Below are 25,174 nucleotides of genomic sequence, written 5' to 3'. Positions count from 1 at the left end.
GAGTGCTTAGAATTTCAAAGGAAAACAGTGTAATTGTCTGCTAAAAAACTTTTTGTTTCAATCAGAACATATTTGAATTCAGCCCAAATTTTAAAAATATTTGACTGATAGAAGATATACATTGATATTAGCCTTTCCTTCTTTTTGAATCGAAATAGTACAAAAAGAAATTGGTGATATTCTTCCATTCCTAAATTGTAAACAACTTAAAAAATTACCCTCTACAGATAACTAACCATACAGATGCTGGTCTATTTTTTTTCTTTTAAGTTTATTCTATTCTATTCTATTCTATTCTATTCTATTCTATTCTATTCTATTCTATTCTATTCTATTCTATTCTATTCTATTCTATTCTATTCTATGGCAGTGGGGTTAAGTGACTTGCCCAAGGTCACACAGCTGGTTAATGATTTAAGTTTCTGGGATCACATTTGAACTCAGATTCTCCTGACTTCAGGGCTGGTGCTCTATCCACTAAACTACCTAGCTGCCCCCTAAGCTATTCTTTTGAAGAGTTTTCCACACTACAAAGTAGTAGGCATTATTTTGAAAGTTATGTGCAGGTTTTTTTGTATTTTCCTTTAAGAATTACATTTAACAGGTTTTTTTTTTTTTGCAAGGCAAATGGGGTTAAGTGGCTTGCCCAAGGCCACACAGCTAGGTAATTATTGTCAGAGGCCACATTTGAACTCAAGTACTCCTGACTCCAGGACCAGTGCTCTATCCACTGCTCCACCTAGCTGCCCCAAGAGTCATATTTAATAAAAGTATATTAAATGTGTTAAGAAGTATATTGAGAATAATACTTCACACCCTGTGAAGTATAGGCAGTGCTAGCATGATTATCTTCATTTTTTTTTCCAGATCAGTACTTTATAAAAACTGGGAGAAATACCTTACAGAACAGGCTATGTTAGGGGCTCTTAACTATTTGATATCTTGGAGAAATTTAAAAATAGGACTACTAAGGAAATAAAAAGTTAGTAAAAATAATCATTCCCTTCTTTCCTTTTACAATTTCCCTGACACCCCCTCCCCTGAAATTTGTGCCCAGATCCCAGGTTAAGAATCTCTAATAAGTTTAGCATTTTGCAGTTGATCTCTCTGTTGAAGCCACGGGTCCTCTGATTTCAAATTTAGCATGTTTTTGGTCATTCAGTTGTTTCAGTTGTGTTGGACTCCTCATGAGGTCTATTTGGAATTTTCTTGGCAAAGATACCAGAATGGTTTCCCATTTCCTTCTTCAGTTCATGTTACAGATGAGGAAACTGAGACAAACAGGATTAAGTGACTTGCCCAGGATCACATAGCTGGTCAATGTCTGAGGCCAGATTTGAACTCATGAAGCTTGAATTTAAGCCACTTAGTAGATTATTAGAGTAGTTCTTCTCATTCAAGGACTTGGACTCTTGTTTATACTGAACTTCCTCTCTATATAATGATGATGATGGTAGTAACTAGTATTTCTAATTTTTTTTGTATACTGTACTTCCTTTCCAAGTAATAATGATAATACTAATAACTAGCATTTCTGACTTTTTTCTCTACTGTGCTTCCATTCCATCTAATAATAATGATCCTAATAACTACCATTTCTGGCATTTGTACATCTCTTTAAAGTTACTGAGCACTCTTAATTTATCTCTCTTGACTCACAATAACCTGGTAAGGTATATTATACTCTATACATTTAGAATCATAACTACAATGCATTTGACCATAACTAATTTCACTATAGCAAAACAGAACAATAGCAAGGGGAGGGAGTTTATCAATAATTTAGTTAAACATTTTCATTTAAAAAGATGAGGATGTTGTTGACTTTTTTTTCAGTTGTATCCAACTCTGTGTACCATTTGGATGTTTTTGGGTGGGGTTTTTTTTATTTTGGCAAAGTGATTGGACATTTCCTTCTCCAGCTCAGTTGACAGATGAGGAAACTGAGACAAATAGGATTAAGAGACTTGCCCAGAGTCAAAAAGCAACTAAAATCTGAGATAAGGAGACAAGAATATGGAAGTATAAAGAGGGAAATAACTTGAATAAGCATTCTACCTATTACTGAATCCCCTTCCTCATGTGTTAGGTACTAATGAGATAAAGACAAATAACAGTCCCTTCCCTGGAGAATTTTATGTTCTGCAAATGCAAGTCCAGGCTCCATGTGGGCCCCAGTGACCAGCACTTAAAACTCACAGCTCCTAACTTGCAGTTCTCTGTCTTTCCCCTTACAGTGTGAGCTGATTGAGCACAGCTGGTTGACACCCTCTGTAAATTTGAAGCACTTTTATTTACTTTCTGCAAATTTCTTAGCACCTCTCACCATAAATCTTTGAGTTCTTTGAGGAAAATGTCATTTTAACCTCAAAGGTTAATGCTAACCTCGTTTTGCTCTTTTGAGAACTAATTCTCTTGTGACTCTCTTTTCTTTAACCTCACTTCATCCTCTAACCCCTCCCCCCATACCTCTTATTTTAACCTCTGTAAGAATTCTTACTGAGACAGTGTTCAGCTGTAGATAGTTTTTCTTGTACAGTTTTATTATCATTCCAATTAAACCCCACTTCACCTTATTTCTATAAAAAAAAGCATTCCTTTAAAATGTCCATTTCATAACAAAGATATTTTCCCATTTGGTCTCCCTTATCATCCAAAAAAGTAAAAACAAACCCCTAAACTACAACTTGAGTTTCTTGAATTCTGACAATTTTCCCCTATATATTTTGAAAATATTTTCTTATTGCAAAATTAACAATTATCAATACAAAACAAGAAATTTGTCTAACAAACTGTAAATGCACACACACATACACAAAAACATACAGATAACTACTATATATATATTATTAAAATTTAAGGTTGAAATAAAATTGCTTTATGAGTATGTTTACTTTTACAAGTTTTGTTACATGCTATAAAGAAAGTGTTTTATTAATTTTTTTTTTCTGAGAATCTATCACTTCTTCCTTACCTTTCCCTGCCCTCAGGTCCCATTCGAAGATTAGAAGCCGTCCCTTGGATGGAAAAATTTTTTTTATTCAAAAAACATGATCTTGCCTGACAATATTCATCTCATTCTGCAACTCTAGTCCATCACTGCTCTGTCAAAATGTAGGAGACATGTTTGATCATCAGGCTATCATCACCTACTGCCCTGAGCAGAGTTCTGAGGTCTTCTAGAGTTTGTGTTTCTTTCACTTACTGCTGTTGTCATTTTGTAAGTTATTCTGCATCTTGTCATTTTACTCTGCATCAGTTTGCATAGATCTTAACTCTGAATTCTGTGTTATTTCTTATGGCAACATAAAATTCCATTTTCTTAAATCGCAGTTTATTCAGTTTTGTTCCAATTGATGGGTTTCTGCTTTGTTTCTAGCATGGTGCTACCACAAAAGTGGTTTTCTGCATATTCTTGCTCAAATTTTTTTCTCCCTATCATAGCTTCCTAACACTTACTTAATGGTAGTATTGCAGAGTTAAAAGATGTGCAGTTCAGAGACTTTAGAGGCTTAATTCTAATTGTTTTTAACCTACTAGAGTTTTCTTATTAAAAAAAAATGTTGTTATTATGCAGCCAGATGTTTAAGTGGATGGAATATTAGAATATCTGAATTTGAATCTTGCCTCAGATGCTTGTTAGCCTGAGCAAGTTATCTAACTTCTGTTTCTATTGTCTCTTCAATAAAATGGGGATAATAACACCTGCATCTCAGCTTTATGAGAATCAATTCAATTGACGTGTTAAGGGCTTTGAAAAACTTTAAAGTGTCAAAGAGATATGCTAGCTATCATCATTGTCATCATTACTATTTTTAACTAGTTCTGAAGTATTGGGCATAAACTAGAGAGGGAGAAATTAATTTGGTGACAGTTTGAATATTCCTGTTGGGTTGACAAGAAGATTAGGTTATAGGAAAGTTGATCAAAGGATTCTGAACATCCCCCTTCTCTTCCCCCCCCCCCCATAGCTCAGAATCTAGTAAACCCTTAATAAATTCTATTTGATTGAATATATATCTTTTTCTTGAAAGAGGGCTGCCATAGTGTGGTCTCCTAAATCCCTAGATCATAAGCACCTAAGTAATTTTTTCCCCACAATTATAAAGAGATTAGTTGTAATAATTGAATACAAGTTAGATCCATTTCCTATTTCTTGTTTTCCTGTTGCACTCTTGGGAAGATATTAGGAAGTTTGTAAGAAAAGATACACCAATCTATTTTTATCCAACTTGGGAAACTAATGCTTTGTCTTTAACATTATAGTCATTTCTTTATTTTTTTAAAGAAAGATTTTGTTTATTTTGAATTTTATAATTTTCCCCCCAATCTTGCTTCCTTTCCCCCATCCCCCACAGAAGGCAGTCTGTTGGTGTTTATATTGTTTCCATGGTATGCATTGATCTAAGTTGAATGTGATGAGAGAGAAATCATATCCTTAAGGAAGAAAAATCAAGCATAAGATAGCAAAATTACATAAGAAATGTTTTTTTTTAAATTATAGGTAATAGTCTTTGGTTTTTGTTCAACCCCACAATTCTTTCTCAGGATACAAATGATATTCTTCATTGCAGAAAACCCAGAATTGCCCCTTATTGTTGCACTGATGGAATGAGCAAGTCCAAGGTTGATCATTGCCCCCATGTTGCTGTTAGAGTATACAGTGTCCTTCTGGTTCTGTTCATCTCACTTAGCATCAGTATATACAAATCTTTCCAGGCTTCCCTGAATTTCCATCCCTCCTGATTTCTGATAGAAAAGTAGTGTTCCATGACATACATATACCACAGCTTGTTAAGCCGTTCCTCAATTGAAGGGTATTCATTTAATTTCCAATTCTTTGCCACCACAAACAGGGCTGCTGTGAATGTTTTTGTACAAGTGATGGTTTTACATCATAGTTATTTCTTACCCATTGTACCAACTTGTACCCACTCTTGTGGAGAAAACTAAGCAAAAATAGCTGATCAAAAACTTTGACACAATATACATTATTTTATCCTAGTAGTCCCTCATGGCCCATCATGAGAGAGAATACATCCCCTAATTCATTTTGAATTGAATTAAATGGAACAACATTTGTCCATCTTTCACATGAGGTGTTCAGATACTTGAAGATTGCTATTATACTTCCCCAAATGGTGGGTTTTTGGTTTGTTTATTTTTGTGGAGGTAGGTGATAGCTAGGTGGCAGTGTGGACTTGGAACCAAGAGTACCTGAATTCAAATGCTGCCTTAAGCACATTCTAGCCTAAGCTCCTCTGTAAACTAGGGATGATAATGCTTACCTCTCAGGGTTGTTAGAAGAATCAAACAACTTTAACTGAAAAGCACTTTGAAATCCTTAAGTCTTATATGAATAAATGATAATTATCATTGTTATGATGCTGATGGCTAATCATACTAAAGTTCTTTTAAATTAATGATTATATGGCATGGTTTTAAGTCCTTTTTATCATCTTGACACTCTACATTCTTCTGGAAATGGGCCAACTATACAGTGTTTTTAAAATGAATAACCTGGGACTGAATATTGTATATAGTATTCTTTTTTTTCTTAAAGCTTTTCTCTCCCATTTGAGTCCATAGGAGAACATGATGTATGGAAGCCTGTGTTTTTAAAAATGATCATATAGATCTCCACTGAGTAGTGTATTTCATTCTGCACATAGAATGCAATTTGTAATTGTCCATCAACGTTTGATTTGATTTTCCATCCCCTATCATAATTCTTAATAAGCTCAAGAGACAGCTCTAGTGCTATATAAAATATAAATGACTGCTAAGTGGATGAGAATTTAGACTGTCATCTTAATTTAATAACAACTATACCTGCATTTATAGCATAAATCCAAATAAGGTTATATTTAGAATTGTAATTATTAATGTAAGTATTTGAAAGGGACTAGAATAGTGAACTTGCCATCAGGAGACTAAATTCAAATCTTAGTTGATGCTTACAAGTAGTGTGATATAGGACAGTTTATTTCTGATCCTCTGTTGTGAAATGGTGACTATTAATAATATTGTGCCTACTTACTTCAAAAGGGCGTTGTGAAGAAGGCACTTTGTAAAACTTTAGATGCTATATTAATGGGAGCTGTTAATGTTCAGGTGACAGTCTTGTGCTAATGCTCTCAGTTATTTTTTTATTTCTCTAATCTTTTTAAACCTTAAAATTTTAAGAGGTTGAAACACATGGGGAATCAGTTATGTGTATTTCTAAGACACGCATATATAGATGGATCTGTTATTGCTAAATAATATCAATTGGGAACAGGTTTTACAAATTTATCTCATTGGTTGTGTAATTGTTAGTCTCTACAAAAGTCTCAGAGACTATCATTGCATAGAAGTTGCAACCTGAATTATTAAAACATTTGTTCACATAGAAGTTCCCTTTCTTGGAGAAATTACACTTCTAGGTTCTTTCCCAGTTCCTTTGTAGATTCTATTTTCACTGTATTGAAATGAAAAGAGAACTCAGTTTAAACTGATAATTAAGGCATAAACATTATCCTAATCATTGGATTTTCTAATGATAATTAGTTTCTTGGCAATCCAAATAAAGAACATGTATATATGGTAATAGACACTAGAACCTTAATACAATCTGGTGTTGGGGGAATCTGCTCTTAGGCTTGCTTGCAGGTGATACTTCATATTTCAGAATTCCTTCTATTAAACAGCTAATTATTAACTATTAACAAACTGTTAACAATAATTAATATCCCTTCAACACAATTCAGAATTAACCCCTATATAACTTGATCAATTTTTAGAAATTTATATTCCTCTCAAATACCATTTGTTTCTTTATTAATTCATTCTTCATTCACTTATTTACACATTCATTCATTCATTCACTCGATCATTCATTTCAATGATCAAACATTTTTCCCTCTCTTACCTTCCCTACTTTTCCCCCCTTACTTACCTTCCTACTACCTTTCCAGAAATGGAAAAAAAAGGATAGAAAAATGAAATCTTTGTAGTAAGTTTAAATCATGATAAACAAATTCTCATTTGGCTGTATATATAAAACTATGTGGCTCATTTTGCATATTAGTCCATTATCTATCAAGAAGTGGATAGAATTATTTGATGACTGATTCTTTGCAATCATGATTGATTATTGCATTGATTTAAACTTCTTAAGTCTTTAAAAATTCACTTTTTACAGTGAGTGTATACATCCCCCCCATTCTTATTTAACTCTGTATCAGCATACATGAGTGTTCCCAGGTTTCTCTAATGTTATCTTTTTTATTTTTTACAGCACAATAGTATTCCATTAGAATTCATATACCATAGTTTGTTCAACTAGTTTTATGAGTACCTCCTTAGTTTCCAATTTTTTGACACCATGAAAAGAGCTGCTTAAATAAATAAATAGAACTTTTTCCTTTTTCTTTACTCCTTAGGGTATAGGCCTAAAAGTGGTATTGCTGGGTCAAAGTGTATGTCTGCAAAAGAGCAGTTTTAAATATTTTTGTACAAATAGAACCTTTTCCTCTTCCTTTAATCTCCTTGGGGTATAGGCCTAAGAGTGGTATTGCTGGGTCAAAGTGTATGTCTGCATAGTTTAGTAAATTTTTTGGCATAGTTCCAAATTGCTTTCTAGAGAGTCTGGACCAATTCATAGTTACATAAACAATTCACTAATGTGTCTATTTTCCTGCAGCCTCTCCAACATTTATCATTTTATTTTTGTTTGTCAATTTTACTATTTTGATGGGTGTGAGCTAACTTGTTTTAATTTGCATTTCTTTTGTTAGTTATTTGGAGTTTTCTTTAACGTGGTTATTGATAGCTTGAATTTTTTTTCCTTTGAAAACTGCCTTTGTTCATTTATCAAACTGGAAAAAGGCTTTTATTTTTATAAATTTGGTTCAGTTCCTTAAATATTTGAGAAATGAGGCCTTTATCAGAAAAAATACTCTTAAATATTTCTAGTTTCCCATTTCCTTTCCAATTTTGGTGGCATTAGTTTTTTTTTTTTTGCTAAACCTTTTTAATTTCATGTAATCCAGATTTTTAATTTAACTTTCCATGATTCTCTCTATCTCTGGTTTAGTCAGACATTCTTCCCTTATTAACCCTATGTGTCATAAGTATATTTTTCCATGCTCCCCTAATTTGCTTATGATAATACTCTTTATGTTTAAATCATTTAACTATTTTGATCTTATATTAGTATGGGGATTGATATATTGGTCTGTGCCTAGTTATGCCATACCACTTTACAGTTTTCCTCTTAATTTTTGTTAAATGTTGAGTTCTTATTTGAAAAGCTTGGATCTATGAATTTATCAAACAATGAATTATTATGGTCATTTACTACTGTGTATTGTGATACCTGATTTATTTCACTGAAAGGGATTATATACTCTTTTTTTTTTTTTTTTTTTTTTGCAAGGCAACGGGGTTACAGCCCACACAGCTAGGTAATTATTGTGTCTGAGGCCGGATTTGAACTCAGGTACTCCTGACTCCAGGGCCAGTGCTCTATCCATTGTGCAACCTAGTCACCTCAAATTACTGTCTTTTGAGAGAAATTTTGACTTGTGGAATAGAATATGCTTAATAATAACTGCTGTTTTTTACCTTTAGAAGGGAAATCAATAGTCATGTTGTTTAACCATACCCAAAAAGATTTTTCCCATGGTAATATATCAGACAAATGCTTATCCAATTTTTTAGAAATTTTAGAAATTTACTTTCAAATTTGCTAGATGATCAAATTTAGAGAATCCACTTCAGATGTTCACATGGCTTATTTGTGCCCAATTTGTGGTAGAGCATTTTTAGTTCTTGTTGGTCTGATTAATCAGTCACTTTATAATTTAGGCACTTTATAACATAGACACTTTATGACTTGATTCTACTATAATGATGTTATTTTGGTCCTCTTCAAGATGGAAGGACAAAAACCAACTAGTGATTGAAGAGCTTGAAAACCCCCATCTGCACTTTGGGATTCCTCTAATTGCTAAGATTTTTTTTCTTCTGTTACCCTGTTTAAATTTTCATCTTTGCCATTTCTACCCATTTGTTTCTAGGTCTATCCTTTGGGGCCAAAGAGAAAAAAAATTGGATAATAGGGATTGAAGGTTGGCTTTGGCAGAGTATGGTTACTATTGTCTTCAAGTTGGGAGTAAATGAGGAGTGAATGGGAAATGACAGAGGGATATCAACCTAATTAAAGGAACAGTTTACCAATTCATTGAACATGTAATAGTTGGAATTGAGTGTGTGACATGGGACTTACTGGTAAAGGACCACCCCATCTGGGAAGACACTGTGTTCTTTAAGAGAAGCAAAATTGTAATTGCTCAAAAGAAATGTGAGATAAGCAGATTTAGAGACAATCCAGATATTCATTTGAACTTTTTGTGCCTAACCTTCCATATAGAGTGCCAAGCTCATATTGGTCTGAGTAGCCATAGTTGGGCACATTGTGATATCATTTTGATCCTTCTAAAGAATAAAGGATGAAAACAAGCCAACTAATCATTTGGCAGAGTAGATAAAAAATATCCTTGGAAGTCCTACATTGTTATTCTTTCTTTATACAAATAGACATCTCATTACCCTAGAAAAAGGAGAATAGATGAATTGGAGGTGAGAATTTCATACATGCTTGAAATTATAGACTTGGACAAATAGATATATGTTTTTGGATGATGATGATGGAAATAGTAATCATTTGATCACATACCCAGAAAAGTATTTTTACGAATATAATTTTCTCTTCAATATGTCATTTCCCCCATTGCTTGAATTTTTCATGATCAGTCAGTCAATTAGTATATATTAAATACATATTACTTAGAGGTACACTGCTAAGCACTGGAAATGCAAAGAAGAAAGGTAAAAAACTGTCCTTGCTGTTGGAATGATCACAGTCTAATGAGGGATATAACAAATAACTGTATACAAGTAAGATACATAGAGGATAAATTGGAAATGTTAAGAGATGAGAGCAGGGGGTGACCTAACATTAAGGGGGTAGGATTTCATTTGGGATTTGAAAGCATTCATGGAAGACATATAGAGTATGAATCTTTCCTTGGGCTAGAAATTAGTCTTTACCAGGAGACTTGGTATGAAGCAATGATGGTAGAGAGAGAGGCTCACTAATGACAGTATGGGTTCAAAGGTAGATACCTGAAGGGCCATTGACAGCACTAATAGAAATAGAGAAATCAAATCAGGAAAGCCTGGGAAATTATTGCCAGCACTTGTAGAAAAACAGTTATCAAGACAGGGAACTAGTTTTGTTGGGAAATTATGCATGTCCAATAGGCAATTGAAAACATGGGGTGTGAATTCCACAGAAAAATCAAAACTAAAAGTGGATTTTAACCTCCAATAGAACGTCAACTTGTTGAGTTCAGGAATTTTTTCTTTTTTAACCTTGTATCTCAGTTTCTAATAAATAAATGGAGATTGACGCAGAGATTTGACATCTTTGCATAGAACTGATGATATAGGAAGTGGATTTGAGAACTTTCTGAGTAATGTATTACTGTATTCATGTTGAATGATAATGACAATTTTATTCTATTTGTGTGTGGGGTGTGTGTTTGTGTGTGGGGAGGGAGAGAGGGAGGGAGGGAGAGAGAGAGAGAGAGAGAGAGAGGAAGAAGAAGAAGAAGAAGAAGAAGGAGGAGGAGGAGGAGGAGGAATAACAATTATGTGACTCTTGATTCCATCCACCCTATATGTTTCCAAGAATGTGATATCATAGATAAAGTTCAACCATTTGTCAATAAGACAGTGGGTTCCAGTTTAGTTTATCCTTTTAGAGGTTCCAGGCAATGCTCTGATTTTCTTAATTGCAGAATAGAAACTAAGCAGCTTGGTAGGTGCATACAGTGGCTGGAGGAGTCAGAAAGATCCAAATTCAAATTTAGCCTTAGACATAGTCTTAACTATGACCCCTGGCAAATCATTTAACCTCTGCCTTTCTTAGTTCTTTCATCTGTAAAAATATAATTAGAAGTATAAATGCTACAATTTACCAGAAATGTAATTTGAAAGTTTAATAAGTAAGATTTCTTTTACACATATTTAGTTTTGTGAATTTCGAATAATTTTTAAATTTAAATTTTAACACGATGAAGCCCTTTCTTTATGTATTGTCAATGCTTGACTGAGGTAATTTCTGGAAGGTAGATGGTGCAGTGGATAGATCACTGGTCTTGGAGTCAGGAGGTTGGGAGTTTGAATCTAACCTCTGCCACTTGACACTTACTAGCTATGTGACCTTGGGGAAGTCACTTAACCCTGACTACTTTGCATCCAAGGCCAACTCTACTTATCCTGATTCATATCTGGCCACTGGACCCAGATGACTGGAGGAGAAAGTGAAGCTGGTGACTTGACATAGCTCCCCCCCTCACTCAAATTCAATTCAAATGTTTGTCATGGCATCACCTTCCTGACGTCATGGTCTTCTTCAAAAGCAAAGGACAAACATTATTCTGCTTAGCACTGCGACTTGGTAGAGGACATTCTCTTAATTGGTCATTTGTGCAATCTCCATTAGACTTTTTTTTGAAGGATTATGTCAGAACTGTTAAACATGCAGAAAAACCTCATTCTTTGGATGGTATAAATCTAGCATTACAGATGCTTGTCCTTTTTGATCACTGATTTCATTGAATGTTTCTTCAAAGTTTGAAAGTTGATTAGGTCAATGTATATAACTCAAGATGATGGTTATGTTGCATTTTAGTAAGAAACTTAAATAAACTTTTAAATATTCCATATAAGTTTGTTGCACTTATTTCTTAACTAATTAAAGTTTAAAACTATATTAAGACTTTTGGAACACCTTGTTTTTTGCTCTCTGGATTATAAGTCATTGTCCAAAACAAGCTCCTCTTGTAACTATTTTGTCTATTTCCTGAATTCTATGTATTGTTCCACTCATGTGTTCTCTATGCATCTTACATTTTGCCTCAATCTATAATTTATTGAGTAGCTGTTGTATGCATAGATGAGCATGACACTAAGGTTCATGGAACTTTTATAAAGTTTAGATGGTGCTTTCATGTTGCTGTGACAGTCTTGGAAGAATGGGTTAACATTACAACTACATGTAGCTATAATTATATATATATATATATATATATATGTTAATTCAAGTAAATGTAATAAATAAGAGAAGTTCAAGTCAAATAATATGGGAAATTGTAGTGGAGAAAATGGTTTCACTGTCTGTAAGAACATGAAATTGATTTGAGGGGATACTGTAGAGGAGACAGTGTTTAAATTGGATTTTAAAGGTCAATACAAAGGGGTAAGGGTGCAGGAAGACAATATAGTGGAGAGAGTACTGATTGATATCAGAGGAGCTGAGTTCAAATTATTCCTCTAATACTTGAGTAGGCTTGGGAAATTGCTTACCTCTATATGATTTTGGCAGAAATTACTTCTCAAAAACAGTATCTCTTACACTGAGATGGTTGGATAGACTAATTGGTCTTTAAGTTCCTACCCATTTTAATTTTGTTTACAGAAGAAACTATGGCCTGTAGCCAAGAAAGGGACTGCATTTCTGGCATCCAGTGCCTTCTCAAAGGTTTCTGACAAAAAGGTCTAAATGAGTTTGGTAGGTGGTTCATTTTTGGCTCTACCATGGAATATCCATGTGAGGCAAAAAAAGTCAGACTTTGAAGGATTTGAAATTCAAGCTAAGGCTTTGCTAAACATTAGGGAGCTAGTGAAAGGTTTCAAGCAGAGAGAGAGAGTGAGCAGTCTGGAGTGGAGAAGAATATTTTTCATAGAATCTTGGCTTTGGGAATGAAAAGAGGATGCATGAAAGTCATTGGAGAGGCAGAATTTATTTGCTTGGTTTTAACACTTCACAAAAACTAGTTTTGAGTAGTCAACAAGTCAGCTGTAGTCAAATAATCTTCTATGGTTTAGCAACATTAATAAAAGTAAACTCCCTGGAAGAAATGGAGTCATATTTTCACTTTATTGTGATTTATTCTAACTATATCTGAAGTATTATGATAATCCAAGGTATCACAATTTAGATGAGAAATTGTTAATCCAGAGTTTATCCAAAAGAAGAATTATTAGGGAGTGGCTAGGTGGTGCAGTGAATAAAGCACCAGCCCTGGAGTCAGGAGTACCTGAGTTCAAATGTGGTCTCAGACACTTAATTACCTAGCTGTGTGGCCTTGGGCAAGACACTTAACCCCTTTGCCTTGCCAAAAACAAAACAAAACAAAACAAAAGAAAGAAGAATGATTAGGTCAGTAAGGGGACTTATATCCCATCATGTAGCAGAGGTTGTTTCTCTGGAGTAAAGAACACAGAAGCACTATTCTTCAAACATTTGAATGATGGTTGATGCACAGGAAGAACAAAATTTATTCTATTTGTCGCCAGAGGGTAAAACTGGTACCAGTGGGAATGATATACATGTACACATATGTCACTTTAGAATTTACTTGTTGCTGTATTCAGAACACACCTATGAAGCCAATAATGTGAAGTTTTATTATATCTATTTTTTTCTTTTTCTTTTTACAAGGTAGTGGGGTTAAATGACTTGCCTAGGGTCACACAGGTACTTATTAAGTATTTGAGCTAGATTTGAACTCAGTTTCTCCTGACTTTAGGGCTGGTGCTCTATTTATTGTACCACCTAGCTCCAGAATCTGAGACTTGTGTGGTGAAGCCAGGATATAATACCAGGTCTTCTAACTCCCAAGTCCAACACACTTTGCACTTTCTGAACATTATTGCAGCAACATATGAAGATAAAAGAAATATTGTATTGTCTGAGATACAATTCATAGAGTGAGCCCAATACCATTGGATAGGTCCTTAGAGGCTAGCATATACCTGAATAATCCCTTCTATAATATACCTGAAAGTTAGTTGAATATAGAAGAGAGAAGTCACTATGCCTGATAGTAGCCCTAAGTTCATATAGTTCTAATTCTTAGGACATTCTTTCCTCCTTATATTTAGCTGAAATCTGTTTTTCTTCAAGTTCTGCCCTTTATTTAGACACGAGTAAGGACAAAGGGAAAGTTCTGTTTATATTAAAATCTTATGTTTAAGTAATGGTGACTCCAGATTTTCATACAGAGTTGGAAAAGGCTTTAGCAATAATCTCAATTCAATTCCCCTCCTTTTACAGATAGAAACTGAGGTCTAGGCAGGAGAATACCCAATTCCAGCTTAATTTTCATCTCATTAGCTCTTTGTTACACTTAAGTGTGTTTGTGTCTGTGTGTAATATTTGGAGCTAGGAGTAACATACTCTTGAGGTGATGGGGTTTCTTTTATTGTAAATGAGTTGGACAAACTTAACAGAATATAAATGATCAAGTAATTATTGACCTATTGAAAGTTCGAGCTGGAAAGTAGCCCTTTCATTTGATGACTGGCTCAGTGCCAATTGGGTGAGTTTGAAAGTCACACAAGAAGTAATGAAAAATGTTGGACTGAAGTTCAGGTCCTCTACTTTTTCCTAGCCCATGTGCCCCTCCTTAAGTGCACCACACTGCACTATTGATATGAACAAAATCTAGTCCACAATTTTTACTCATATACAAAAAAGAGAATTAACTGGCTTCTTTGATTTTGGGAGATTTTTACAAATTGCAAATTATCAGTAACATTTTCTTCTTTAGGAAGAAGGAGCAACTAAATAAAAGAGACTGGCTGATTGTTGTATGAAAATTAAAGCATGAGCTGTCTCAGGTAGCTTGCCTTTTTTTAAATGTGTTTCTTCTATATTCAAGTCTTCTAAAGAAATAAGCCAAGTAAATAACTCTGATGGCAAGCTTGATCAATTAGACATTCTCCGTTAGCTGTGTTAAAGAACTGGATTCTTGTGTGCTCATAAGTAGCTTGTAGGAGCTTTGAGAAGTCAACTTAACTTCCCTGTGGACCTCAGTTTCCTTATGGTGGGATCTATTTCACAGTTTTAATGGCTACCTTACTAGAGGGAAAACTACATTTCATATACATACATATAGATGTGTGTGTGTGTGTGTGTGTGTGTGTATGGTATGATGAAATAAAAAATCTGAGTTTACTTCTTTCTCTCATTCATATATTCTCTCTCTTTTTATTTTTGCAAGGCAAATGGGGTTAAGTGGCTTTCCCAAGGCCACACAGCTAGGTAATTATTAAGTGTCTGAGATTGGATTTGAACCCAGGTACTCCTGACTCCATGGCCAGTGCTTTATCCACTATGCCACCTAGCTGCCCCTGTATATTCTCTTTTTAAAAAAACACCATCAATAATTACTGGATTCCATTTCAAAGCATTGAGATTTAATTACTAGAGCATTTGACCTTGTTAGTAAGAAGTTTTGGTTTCTAACCTTGGTTTTTCACTTCTTGGTGTTTGGATATGTCACTTTTTTTTCCTTGATCCTCAATTTCTGTATCTATTAAATGGGAATGATACTCATAATATCTTACCTACTTCAAAAGATTATTATGAGAGTTAAGTGATATCAAACTTTCAAAAATATTTTTAAAGTTAAATAGCTGTCCAAGTGTAAACTTCTGTCAATGACATTTAGTACAAAGTAGAGGATAACATTTCATATTCAACAAATAAATAAATTCACATTATTCTAAGTAATATAGGCTATGTGTGTATTTGCATATGAATGTATGAATATAATGTAGACACATTACCAATCACTTTCATTAATGCTATCATTATACAATAAGATTTTGAAAAAGTAGAATGGAGTGTCTATTACAAATTCTTCATACCTTAAATATACATCTGGAACTGTTTGAACTAAGTAAAAGTAAAATAAATGCCACAGCATATTACAGCATTCCTTTTTCTCCCATTTAAAAAAGGAAATGGAAAACATACCACTTTTGCAAAGACCTAACATTGAATTGAATATTGAAGTGGTATCAGTAATGTATTTATATATATATATATATATATGTATACACACACACACACACCATATTTTCTTCCATGCATTAACTGTCCTTAGTACTTTTGACCAGGATGTATGTGCCATATGAGTTGAAATTTACCATATATGAAAATTGTCATATTTTAAAGTGGCCTGAATCTTTTAGGTTAAGAGAAGTAAGGTTGATCCATTTGACTGCACATGTCTCTTCACACACACTTTTCTATCTCTTGTCTCATAGATTTTATACTTCTTGGCACTTCTTACAGTAAATATCACTGTTCACCTAAAGCAACAAGAATATAGTTGTAAAAATAACTCATAAAAATTGAATGTAGGACAAGAGCACTATAATTTCATAAACCAGAATCTACACATGAAATGTCGTAATTTAAAGTTGGTTTTACCATATTCTCTAATTCAAAAAGGAGTTAAATGCTTCTGTGATTAAATCATAGCTTGTGCTCATTGCTATAAAAGTTTTGTGTTGTGTATATTTCAGAATTTTTAAAGTATATAATGCAAAACAAATGTAATAGATATCAGCATACTTAAAACACATTTTCTGAATTTATTTTAACTTTGCACCAGAAAGAGAAAGAGAATATTGGTCCTAGTTTGTTATTTGACCATCTTTCTCCAAAGAGTGATTGCATCAAGTAAGATGGAATAAGTTACAGATGGACCCCACTTTGTCCAAGTTTGCTGAATTTTGGGGTTGGAGTTCCATTTGATTAAATTGAAGCTTTGCTAATATCAATGTTCTGAAGTATCTTCCTTTGTACACCTGGTGGTGGTTTCTGACTGTGTTTTAGAATTATAGTTTTGGTTTAGAAAAACTAACAATTTTGAGAATCACCTAGTTTGGGGATTTATTTTTCTCATCAAGAGAAAAGTGTTTTTTAGTTAAGTGCTTTTGGAAAATAATTATATGGAAAGTTTAGATAAAGGCAATTGGTGAAAAAATTTTCAGATGTTAGAGTATGCCTATAATGAACACAAAGGGGAAAAAATGCCCCAAAACTGTTCCAGGTCTTCTTTTTTTTAACTTTTTTATTTGTCGTTAGTAAGCAAACTAGAAAAGTGTGCTGATTCTTTGTAAGCTTGTATGTCCTCTGCTTCACAAAAATATTACTTTTGAATGTATTTTTTTTTCCTCTCCCATCTCCCTTTGTCTCTTCCTTCTCTCCCTCTTCCCTTATCATTTAATCCTCATTCTTTGGACTTCCTTGCTCCCTTAGTTTTTCTCTCTCATATATTTTTTTCCTTTTTCTTCCCTCTCCTCCTGCCTTGCCCCACCTCCTTCCTTTCTCCGTCTGTGCAACCCACGTGCTTCAAATCTGTGTATCTGGACTGCCTTCTCTAACAGTTCAATATGAGTGTTAGCAGAATGAAAACCAGATGGACCAGCCGTTCCCACTGTTATCTCCCAACCAGCTCTGGCAAGCCTCCCTTTCTCCCTCCTTTCTTGGCATGACAGAAATATTTGCCTTTATTTAGGAAGGCCTGTATTTGCTGCTGTACCTCTTCCCTCAGTTGCAACATAAGCTGAAAGCTATTTATTCCCTTGTTGCTGAGGTTGGTTGAGGTGAGTAGAATGTGAGATGAATTTAACTATTGCAGAAGCAAATTTGAGTTTAACCTCTGACTATTTACAATAATTATTTTTCTGTAGATGAAATGCACTAGCATAGTAATAAGTAATAATTTGTAATCTACATGAGAAGATAAAATTTTTTTCATATATGTTTACCAACACTTATATACACTTTCATTAATATGTAAAGACATTGCCTATCTCTTTTAGTCAATATTTCGGCCTTTGAAATAGCATTGCTTACCATAAATCAACCAGTGAAAATGGATTTTAAAAATTTTGACTTTTAGGTTATTTAAATATTATATAATACCCTTTCCCTAATTAATTTTTAAACATTATTCAGCATAAATGAATTTTTTAAGGGGATCTTGAGAAAAAAATAATCTGAGATGACATGAATGATAGGTGGGTTTTGTAAAAGGACCACAATTTACAAATCTGGAATTTTCTTTTCTGTTTATTAAAAATAACTGTTGGGAATTTCTCCTAATGATTAAATGACAATTTTGATCTGAAAAAGTATTAGTGTTACTTAAAATAATTCTCCATCATTATATGTTAATTTTGCTTTTAAAATAAAATTTAAGTATGCAATATTAATTATTATTTAAGGATTGGTGATAGCATTTATCCTTGGACCATTTCTCCCCTTAAGGACAATTACACAATTTACAAGATTAAAAAATAAAAATTCTTTGTTATTCCTGGCATATGGTTTATCAAAGTATTTGTTACTTTGCAGAAGACATTTGCTACAAGTGAAATACAATTACAATAAGGTAATCGTTTTACATTTGTTAGGAAAGATGTATCATTTGAGAAAAGCTATTGTTGAAAGATTACTCTTAAATATGGATTTATATTAAATATGAGGTGTTTATTAATGGAAGAGCAAAGTAAATCTCACTATATCAAGGGTACAATGCTTTTATAGTCAAGGTAAATCATCTTTTTATTTTTGGATATAATCAAAATTTATCTTCAAACACCTACATCTACACAGCAAGGTTTTTTAGAGTAGGTGGATGGGATCTAATTTTTGCCCTTTCTTTTTGTTATGATAGGTTCTTAGTTGATACACATGTCGTAGGAGCTTTCTTTAGCTTTCCTATATTCTTAGAATTAAGATTCATCTTTTTCTCCCTCACAACCCTTGCATCAAGATTGTACATTGAAATAGTGCAACCAACCTCCTGTAATAATGGCTTATAAACACATGACTATGAATAAAGAAAAGATAGCCTTCATTATGTGGCATATGGTATTTATTTATTGATGCTTTTAGAATAAGACAGGAAAAGAAATTGGAGTGGAAAATATGTCCAGGAGACATGGAGTATTTAACCTGCTCTGTCTAATAGTTTGAAAACAAAAGATGGCAGGGGCAGCAGGTGTTACCGAGAATATAGTCACAAAGAGCGCTGGCTCCTACCAATATCTCACCTGTACCACAAAGCAGGAGGCTTTAGTTCTTCCTGAGTTGTCATAAGGGGAATTCATTGCTACCCTTCCCTTCTCATCCATTTATTCCTGCTTGCTAATGTTGGCTGCAATTGCCAGGGAAGTTGTGTTATTCCATCCAATACTATCAAGGTAGCATCTGCACGTGCCAGAAATAAATATAGAAGATAATATAGCCTAGTTACAAATGAGGGCCTGCCATCTGTGTTACACCTTCTTAAGTGAGTTTTCGATGATTCAATTCCTATTTGAGCTTCAGTAGATAGACTTGTTTTATCCACAGAAAATATCAATCCTTTTTTATTCATGGTGAAGCCTTTTTGAGGGGAAAGTTAAATCTAATTTGAAGAGCTGCCATGCTTAAAAGGTAAAATAATATATTCCTTGTGGTATCTTACAGATCGCAGTGAGAAGCATTCCACAATGCCAGACTCACCTGTGGATGTGAAGACACAATCCCGACTGACGCCTCCAACGATGCCACCTCCTCCAACGACCCAAGGAGCGCCAAGAAGCAGTTCATTCACACCCACAACGTGTAATTAGCCCAGTTTCTTTCTTTTCTCTGTGTTTTTCTTTTTTTCACTGTGCAGCTTTACTTTTAAGGGATATGAAAGCAAAAGCTCTGACATTATTAATGTATAATGAGAAAATAATGTAACTCCCATCATCTTCTCCACCCATCAAATCCCTATAATGCCTAAATTTGACTTATGTCAGTAACTTTTGTGGTTTATCTCAGAGTCATCCTTAGTTTTTCTTCTTTGTTTTATTATCTATCATTTGGTGGGACTTTTAAAAATTAAGATGACTACATTTATATATAGTTTATATATAGTTCATCTTGCTGCCATTCTTTTTTATTTGTTTGACTTTGCTTTAATTTTGGAGTGTTGCTACAATCATATCTGTACCAGTCCCTGCACTCACTCCCACTTCTCCACCTTAACTAAACTAGTTAGATCAGAGGAGCTACCCTACCCTTACTAAAACTAGTTAGGTCTTCTTTTTTAGTCTCTTAGAAATAATAGGAACCACTCCTAACCCCAACTGAACTAGTTAGGTTGTTTTTAGTCTCTTATAAGTAACATGAGTCACCCCCTAGCCCCAACTAAACTAGTTAGGTCTTCTTTTTAAGTCTCTTAGAAGTAATAAGATCCACCTCTATACCCAACTAAACTAATTAGGTCTTATTTTTTAATCTCTTACAAAGAATAGGAACCTCACAATCTTATATTAGGGCATTGCAAAAGGATAGCTTAAAACAAACAGCATTCTTCTTGATTTGAACTCAGATCTCTGATTTTTTTTATGCCAGTTTGACTCTGGTGCTAGTTTATGAAACAGTGCTTGGAAGTATGTTTGCTTTCTGTAGAAAGAATAGTGCATTCTGATGACAGAAAGTTCCTCTCATCCCTAGTGGATCCAATAAGGACAGTAGGTAGCTCTTTTCAGTCCATCCCATGGATTTTGTGGCACCAACAAATCTATGTATTGAAAAATCATAGCGCTTGTTGAATGTATGCCATGAAATCCATGTAAATGAAAGATATATATATATATATATATATATGGAAAAAATTATATATTAGTGTTTTTAAGATTGTCATAATAGAAGAATTAACTTAATATCTAATCCAGGATATTAATATCAAGTCTCACTGTAATTTAACAGACTTTTAAAATTTGTAAAAAGCTGGATATCTAAGGTGCCAAGCTGCAATGCTGTCAGCTTCTATCATTTTGGATTTCTGTTCCCCAAGGTCCCAGAGAAATGTAGATCACTATTTTGACCCAATTTTAACAGTTACTTTCAGGCTAGTTAGTAATCAATCTTTAGATATAAATTTGCATTAATGGTCTTGATCATGCTTGGTTCTTAACAAAATTTCCCATTTGGGGGAAACAAAGTATTGACATTGTTAAAAGGAATGATAAATAAAGGATTGCTAGCAATATCCCAGTTATAGCATCTTGTTTGAGATGAGTATTTCAGAATGGCACTAAATTGATCAGGTGAATTTAGCCTTACCTGACAAATAATTACCAAGTCACTCTTTAAACAATTGCTAATTTTGCCATTCTCTTTCCCCTTAAGACCATCTTCCCTCTTTCTAGCTGAGTCCCTTTAATTTATTACATTAATGCCTAAATCAGATTTATCAGAAATAAATTTAACAAATTGGCATACACCCATGCTGTCTCTTATTACAACTCTGAATTAGGATGTCCCCTTTCAACTCCCACAAAATAAATTCTCAATTAATGCTGTATGCATTCTGCCATCTTACAGAAAATTTGCATTTTCCCTAAAGAAATGGTTAAAGAAATATGTGGGGAGAAAATAGCCTTCTAATTGGGTGGTAGAAGGTTAAAACTTGAAAGTCCTGTTTTTATAAACACAGCTGTCAGTTGTGTGTACAAAACACGATTAAAAATGTTCAGTGATAAATTTAGTCTCCACCAAATGTACATTTTTTTTAGAGGAGCAGTTTAGAGAAGAATATTCCTGTTATATTGATATAAGTCTATGACAAAAGGCTGACATCCAAATGCTGCTTGTTCCATGATTGAAATGTTTCAGGTGGTTGGCATATGTGCACATGGGAGTGAAGGCTGTCCCCACTCTGTAGCAGACTCCATTCATTATCAGTGCCTGTGTGGATATAAGAAGTATTTATTTATGAGGAGTCAGGCCATTTAATCAAGCAGAATTTCAAACTGGGTATCAGTGAAGTCAAATTATTTTACCAGAGTCAAAGTATTTTACCAAAAGTCAGAACATTTTTCACATCATAAAAAATCAACTAGAAATAAAGTTACCTATGACTTCCTTTCCACAGAATTTTATTTTCATTTTTCTTCTTGCTTTGTGCTTCTGACAGTAACTAATGGCACAAGCCATTCACCCACAGCTTTGAATGGAGCGCCATCTCCACCCAATGGCTTTAGCAATGGGCCTTCCTCTTCTTCTTCTTCCTCTCTGGCTAATCAGCAATTACCACCAGCCTGTGGAGCAAGGCAACTCAGCAAATTGAAGAGATTTCTTACAACCTTGCAGCAGTTCGGCAATGACATTTCACCAGAAATAGGGGAAAGAGTACGCACTCTTGTACTAGGACTGGTGGTAAGCAAATGTCCAACAACTTGTTCCCTCCCTACTCTCTTTGCAAGACAACGGCTTAATGGTTTTACCCATACTGATTATTTTGGTGATCCTTAAAAGAGTTGATTTACATCTCAGAACATGAAATTGGTCTTTCTCTGACAAATGAAACTTAATGTAACTCCACATTCTAAATGGATGGGTGGGATTGTGATACATTAAAATTGACCTTGTTTGATATCTGCCAGATGAAAATTGAGTGAAAAAAAATTCATTATGGTAAAGAGATATGCTTGTATTTTCAGCTCCCAGGAGTCCCTAAGTGATCACATTATTTGAATGTACACTATGACATAATATATTAAATATATTTTAAATGTAATATATATTAAATATAATATATAACAGTACATAAAATATGATAATTGGTTCTAGCCCAAAGTAAATATGCAGTGAAAATTAGAAGAGTGAATCTACCTGTATATTTATTTGCATGCCAATCATGGTTATTATCCACCAACTAAAATAGATATAGATTTGGGCCTGTTGAAAGTTTGTTTATTGAAGTCTTTCCATCCAAGGTTTATTGATATGTCTGCATTAGATCCCAAAATCAATTGCTGTTTTCAAAAATAAAATTTTGACATTATTGTGAAGATGAGCTAAAAGTACCCAGAAAGGCTTATTCTACTAATATGTTGATTATCATATAATTGATGCACTGGAAACTAACCAGTTCCTAACAGTGATGCCTCACGTTTGTATGTTACTAATTCTACAGCTACCTTTGCAATTTATAAAGTGCTGTTATATGGTTTTTGTTGATTTTATTTTTAATTATTGAATATTATTCTCGTTTTGAAAGTAGAGTCAGGAACTTTTAATTATCTCTCCCAAAGTTCCATGGTTAAGAAGTTATCACTTCTTGTGATAACTTGGACTTGATTTTCTGACTTCTTTCTAGTGATCTTTCTACCAACTATGTTACCTCTTAAGTGATTTTTCTTTTGAGTTTCTCCAAACTCTTTAAATACACAGTCATTTTCTGTAATTTAATGAAACCTAAAACATTATTCCCAGTTAATGAACTGAATATGTTCTTGACCAAAGTCACAGAATCAGTTTGCATTATAATGGCCAAAATGATTCTTAAATCAAGGTTCTTTTTTCCCTTGGCTTGTGCCCTTTTAACTAAATAATGCTTTTTTTCGATTATATGGGCTTGACACAGGTTAAGCAATATTAGATGTATGTTACAAAAAATCTCAATTGATGAGATTCTTGTTCTGGTGCAATTTGGATTAGATGGTCTCTGGGGACTCTTGACTCTGAGATTCCTTATTTGCAACATTAGAGATGTGGAAATTGAAGGCCTTATAGATATTCATAAGTAAGGGATTCAGAACAGAGATGTGTCCAACTTATCCTAGACCTTGTAGTCAATGAGTGAGCTATTTCTATTGTTAGAATTCATTTTTGAAGCTTGAAAAAATGTAGTATTTTATAAGCTAATGAGAATGAGCAAATTTTTTGCTATCTAATATGATGACAAAGCATGGGGAGTTTGTTCCTACCTCTTTATTTTATTTATTTTGGTTTTAGCAAGGCAGTGGGGTTGAGTGACTTGCCCAAGGTCAGATAGCTAGGCAATTATTAAATATGTGAGGCTGGATTTGAACTTGGGTTCTCCTCACTCCAGGGCTGATGCTCTTTCCACTGCACCACCTAGCTGCCCCCCCTCATTTTTAATAAAGAATGTAATTACTGTCTTGTAGATTTCTTGATGCATTCTTGGTTAACATTGGCTTACAGACAAATTTATATCACAGAAAGTTATCTTGGCTGCCATCTGAAGTTTTTCACATTGTTAGAACTGTTGGAAAAAATTTGTCCAGGGAAAATTTACAGTATCAGGTGACTCCCAAGTAGTTTTCAAATAAATAGATCTAAATAAGTTGTTAAATTAACTTGAATAGCTGTTTCATTTTAAGAAGATGCTACAGGGGAACAGGATTTTAGACAGTAGTTCACTGACTAAGAAGGGATATATACATATACACACACACACACACACACACACACACACACACATACTAAGTACTTTCTACTTTGTAATTACAAAATTTAAAACTGCATATCAGATTTATATTCTGTTAAAATTTGTGTTCTGTTATCAACTATGCATATATTCCCTACAGTTTGAACAATTTTCTATATTGAGGGGGAAATTAAGCACTCAATGTTTCTATGAGTTTTTTTTTTAAATGGGAAAATTATTGTGTGTGGATTTAAATCATCAGAACCCTCATTTTTCAGGAGCCAGATAACTCCTAACCAAGAAACTGTTTACATTTAAATTCTTCTGGTTTCCATGGAGGAAATAATTTATTATTTGACCCTGACTAAGGAAAATATTTATAAGGATTACACTTTTGGTTTTGTTGGTTTTGTTGTTGTTGTTGTTGTTAGTATAATATAATGGATAGAATACTAGTGTGGGAGTCAAAATTACCTGAATTAAATCAAGCTTCTGACATGTATAGACTTTGCTACCCTGAGCCCGTCTAATAATTTCCCATTACCTCAGGCAATTCTGAAATTATAAGTTGCAGAACATTTGCTGTTTTGCATTGATAGAAGGAGTTTTTCTCCCCATAAATTCTTGAACAATAAGAAAATATCAATAAAAAAATAATGCTTTGTGTTTTCACTTTCAATCTCTTTAGTGTTTGGGTTCTAATATTCTTTTTTAACCACTCTTTCACTCTCCCTTCCCCAAGATTAGTCATAAATCAGCTGTCAACAATCTTTTCGGAACCAAATGTTTGTGTATATGGAAAACATAACTTGCCTCTGTCAATAAGAATGACTACCTAAGGTTCTAACCTGATTTTGGCCTTATTTCCACCATGTTTTAATCAGTAGGACTAATTATCCCAAAACAAGGGAGCTTTGATGGAAAGATAGGTGGTCTCTTTGTCTTCTATCAAGTAGTTACACTGCCAATTAAGACTGAATTGGGTGAATTTTGTTTTCTCCAATCCATGGTTCTGTTCCTTTAAATAGTCTCATGTTTGT

At 33.9% G+C, this 25,174-nt stretch overlaps 1 protein-coding gene across 8 annotated transcripts in view; it reads left to right on the top strand.

Annotated features, from left to right (window-relative positions):
- The window catches only part of RUNX1T1 (RUNX1 partner transcriptional co-repressor 1), a 181,882-nt gene that overhangs the window by 89,824 nt on the left and 66,884 nt on the right, over window positions 1–25,174 (top strand). For 7 of the 8 annotated variants that reach the window (XM_074200094.1, XM_074200092.1, XM_074200090.1 and 4 more), the window contains 2 exons: window positions 19,391–19,528; window positions 21,876–22,117. In XM_074200094.1, the coding sequence (XP_074056195.1) occupies window positions 19,391–19,528; window positions 21,876–22,117 (380 nt within the window). Of the gene's footprint in view, window positions 1–15,951; window positions 17,518–19,390; window positions 19,529–21,875; window positions 22,118–25,174 lie in introns of those variants that run through there. The other variant, XM_074200096.1, reaches the window with a different exon arrangement.

Source organism: Macrotis lagotis, chromosome X (assembly GCF_037893015.1).
Source record: "Macrotis lagotis isolate mMagLag1 chromosome X, bilby.v1.9.chrom.fasta, whole genome shotgun sequence".
NCBI lineage: Eukaryota > Metazoa > Chordata > Mammalia > Peramelemorphia > Peramelidae > Macrotis > Macrotis lagotis.
The sequence above is the reverse complement of the archived record's forward strand: the minus strand, read 5'-3'. Positions and strand labels throughout refer to the sequence as shown.